The sequence below is a fragment of the Lucilia cuprina genome, chromosome 2, assembly GCF_022045245.1.
Source record: "Lucilia cuprina isolate Lc7/37 chromosome 2, ASM2204524v1, whole genome shotgun sequence".
Classification (NCBI taxonomy): Eukaryota; Metazoa; Arthropoda; class Insecta; order Diptera; family Calliphoridae; genus Lucilia; species Lucilia cuprina.
The window spans coordinates 8,030,652-8,032,188 of NC_060950.1; the positions used below are offsets into that span (position 1 = coordinate 8,030,652).

Below are 1,537 nucleotides of genomic sequence, written 5' to 3' on the forward strand. Positions count from 1 at the left end.
ACTAGAACTGAACTAGAACTGAACTAGAACTGAACTAGAACTGAACTTGAACTAGAACTGAACTTGAACTAGAACTGAACTTGAACTAGAACTGAACTAGAACTGAACAAGAACTGAACTAGAACTGAACTAGAACTGAACTATACGGGATCTAAAATAGAACTAAGGTCAAACTGAACTTATTCTTCTATTATTAATCAAAAATCCAGTATTTTGTAAAATATCTATTTGTTGCCAACGTACCACTGCCTCCGTATAAATATCCATTCGCAATGCACCCGGTCCCGTGTAACGATTTGACCACATACTCAACTTTGGGCCATTATTCTTTCTGCAAAATATATAAGATATAGATAGACATTTTCAACTTATAAATTTGTTTCACCAACTAACCCTGCCTGCAAAGAATTTATAGCATAACAGAGACCCAATTCGGTTTCCATGCGTTGAAAATATTTACAACATTCTAAAGGTTTATTATTCCACAAACAATTCTTAATGGTATTCTCACAACTGCTACGAACCAATTGAGCATAATAGGAGAAATTTGAATAGAAACAATTTTCCGATGGTTCCTCACCACCACACTCGTGTACTGTGTGATACGATTCGCCACGAAAGAAAGCTATTTCACTAAGAACTTCTTCTAAGGTGAAATCGTGGTCAGCGCCCCAGAGTCTTAAATTGAATAATAAAGTAGATAAGTTTGAATAATATATATATATATATATAATAATCCGAAAACTTACTGCTCTGCCACTTCTTGTATTCTATCCATATTTTTGGATTCACATACTACTATAGCCGGGAAATTTGTCTCCCAATCACGGTAACTGGATTCTACACCAAAGCTGATGGCATTATTTTCAAAAGCAGCTAGGTAAACATAATTATTATGAAAGATTCCTAAATTGTAAAAAAACTCATTCCTTTACCCAATGACACCTTAATTAAATTCCACGATGCAAACCATGAGGCCAACAGACATAAACCCCAAAATGTCTTTTCCAACCAGGTTAACTCTTTATCCACTATAAAACGTGCTCCATGTAATGTTGAATTTTGTAAATATTCCTCAACCACATCACGTACACGCATCATTTTCCGTTTCCTTTTTTATTACAATTTCTACGGTACTTAGCTGTGGTTTAGTTCCTCTTAACGGTTCTCCTTTGACTGTGGATTGTGTCGTTTATTCTAAGCGTTTATAAATGTTTTCTGTTACCATAGTTTTGTATTTTAATTATTCTTTAGATGGATTATCTTAATTGTCCAAGTATGCAAGTGTTGTAATTCCCATTATTAACTATTACACTTTTCAGTGTCTTATTTATGAATGTTGTAAGACAAATTGTTAATTTCAGGGATTTGAGGCAATTGCTATAATTGTGAAACTTTAGTTATTTCGATTAATATGATTAATAGAAATGACTAGAAGTAAACTAGAACTGAACTAGAACTGAACTAGAACTGAACTAGAACTGAACTAGAACTGAACTAGAACTGAACTAGAACTGAACTAGAACTGAACTAGAAC

At 33.6% G+C, this 1,537-nt stretch overlaps 1 protein-coding gene across 1 annotated transcript; it reads right to left on the bottom strand.

The window, feature by feature from the left end:
• Positions 1–168: 168 nt before the first annotated feature.
• LOC111685337 lies at positions 169–1,101 on the bottom strand. The gene is made up of 4 exons (XM_023447593.2): positions 936–1,101; positions 750–876; positions 394–678; positions 169–331 (listed from the first exon to the last, which is right to left on the bottom strand). Exons 1-4 carry the CDS (start codon positions 1,099–1,101, stop codon positions 169–171), a joined length of 741 nt encoding a protein of 246 aa, XP_023303361.2.
• Positions 1,102–1,537: the final 436 nt, after the last annotated feature.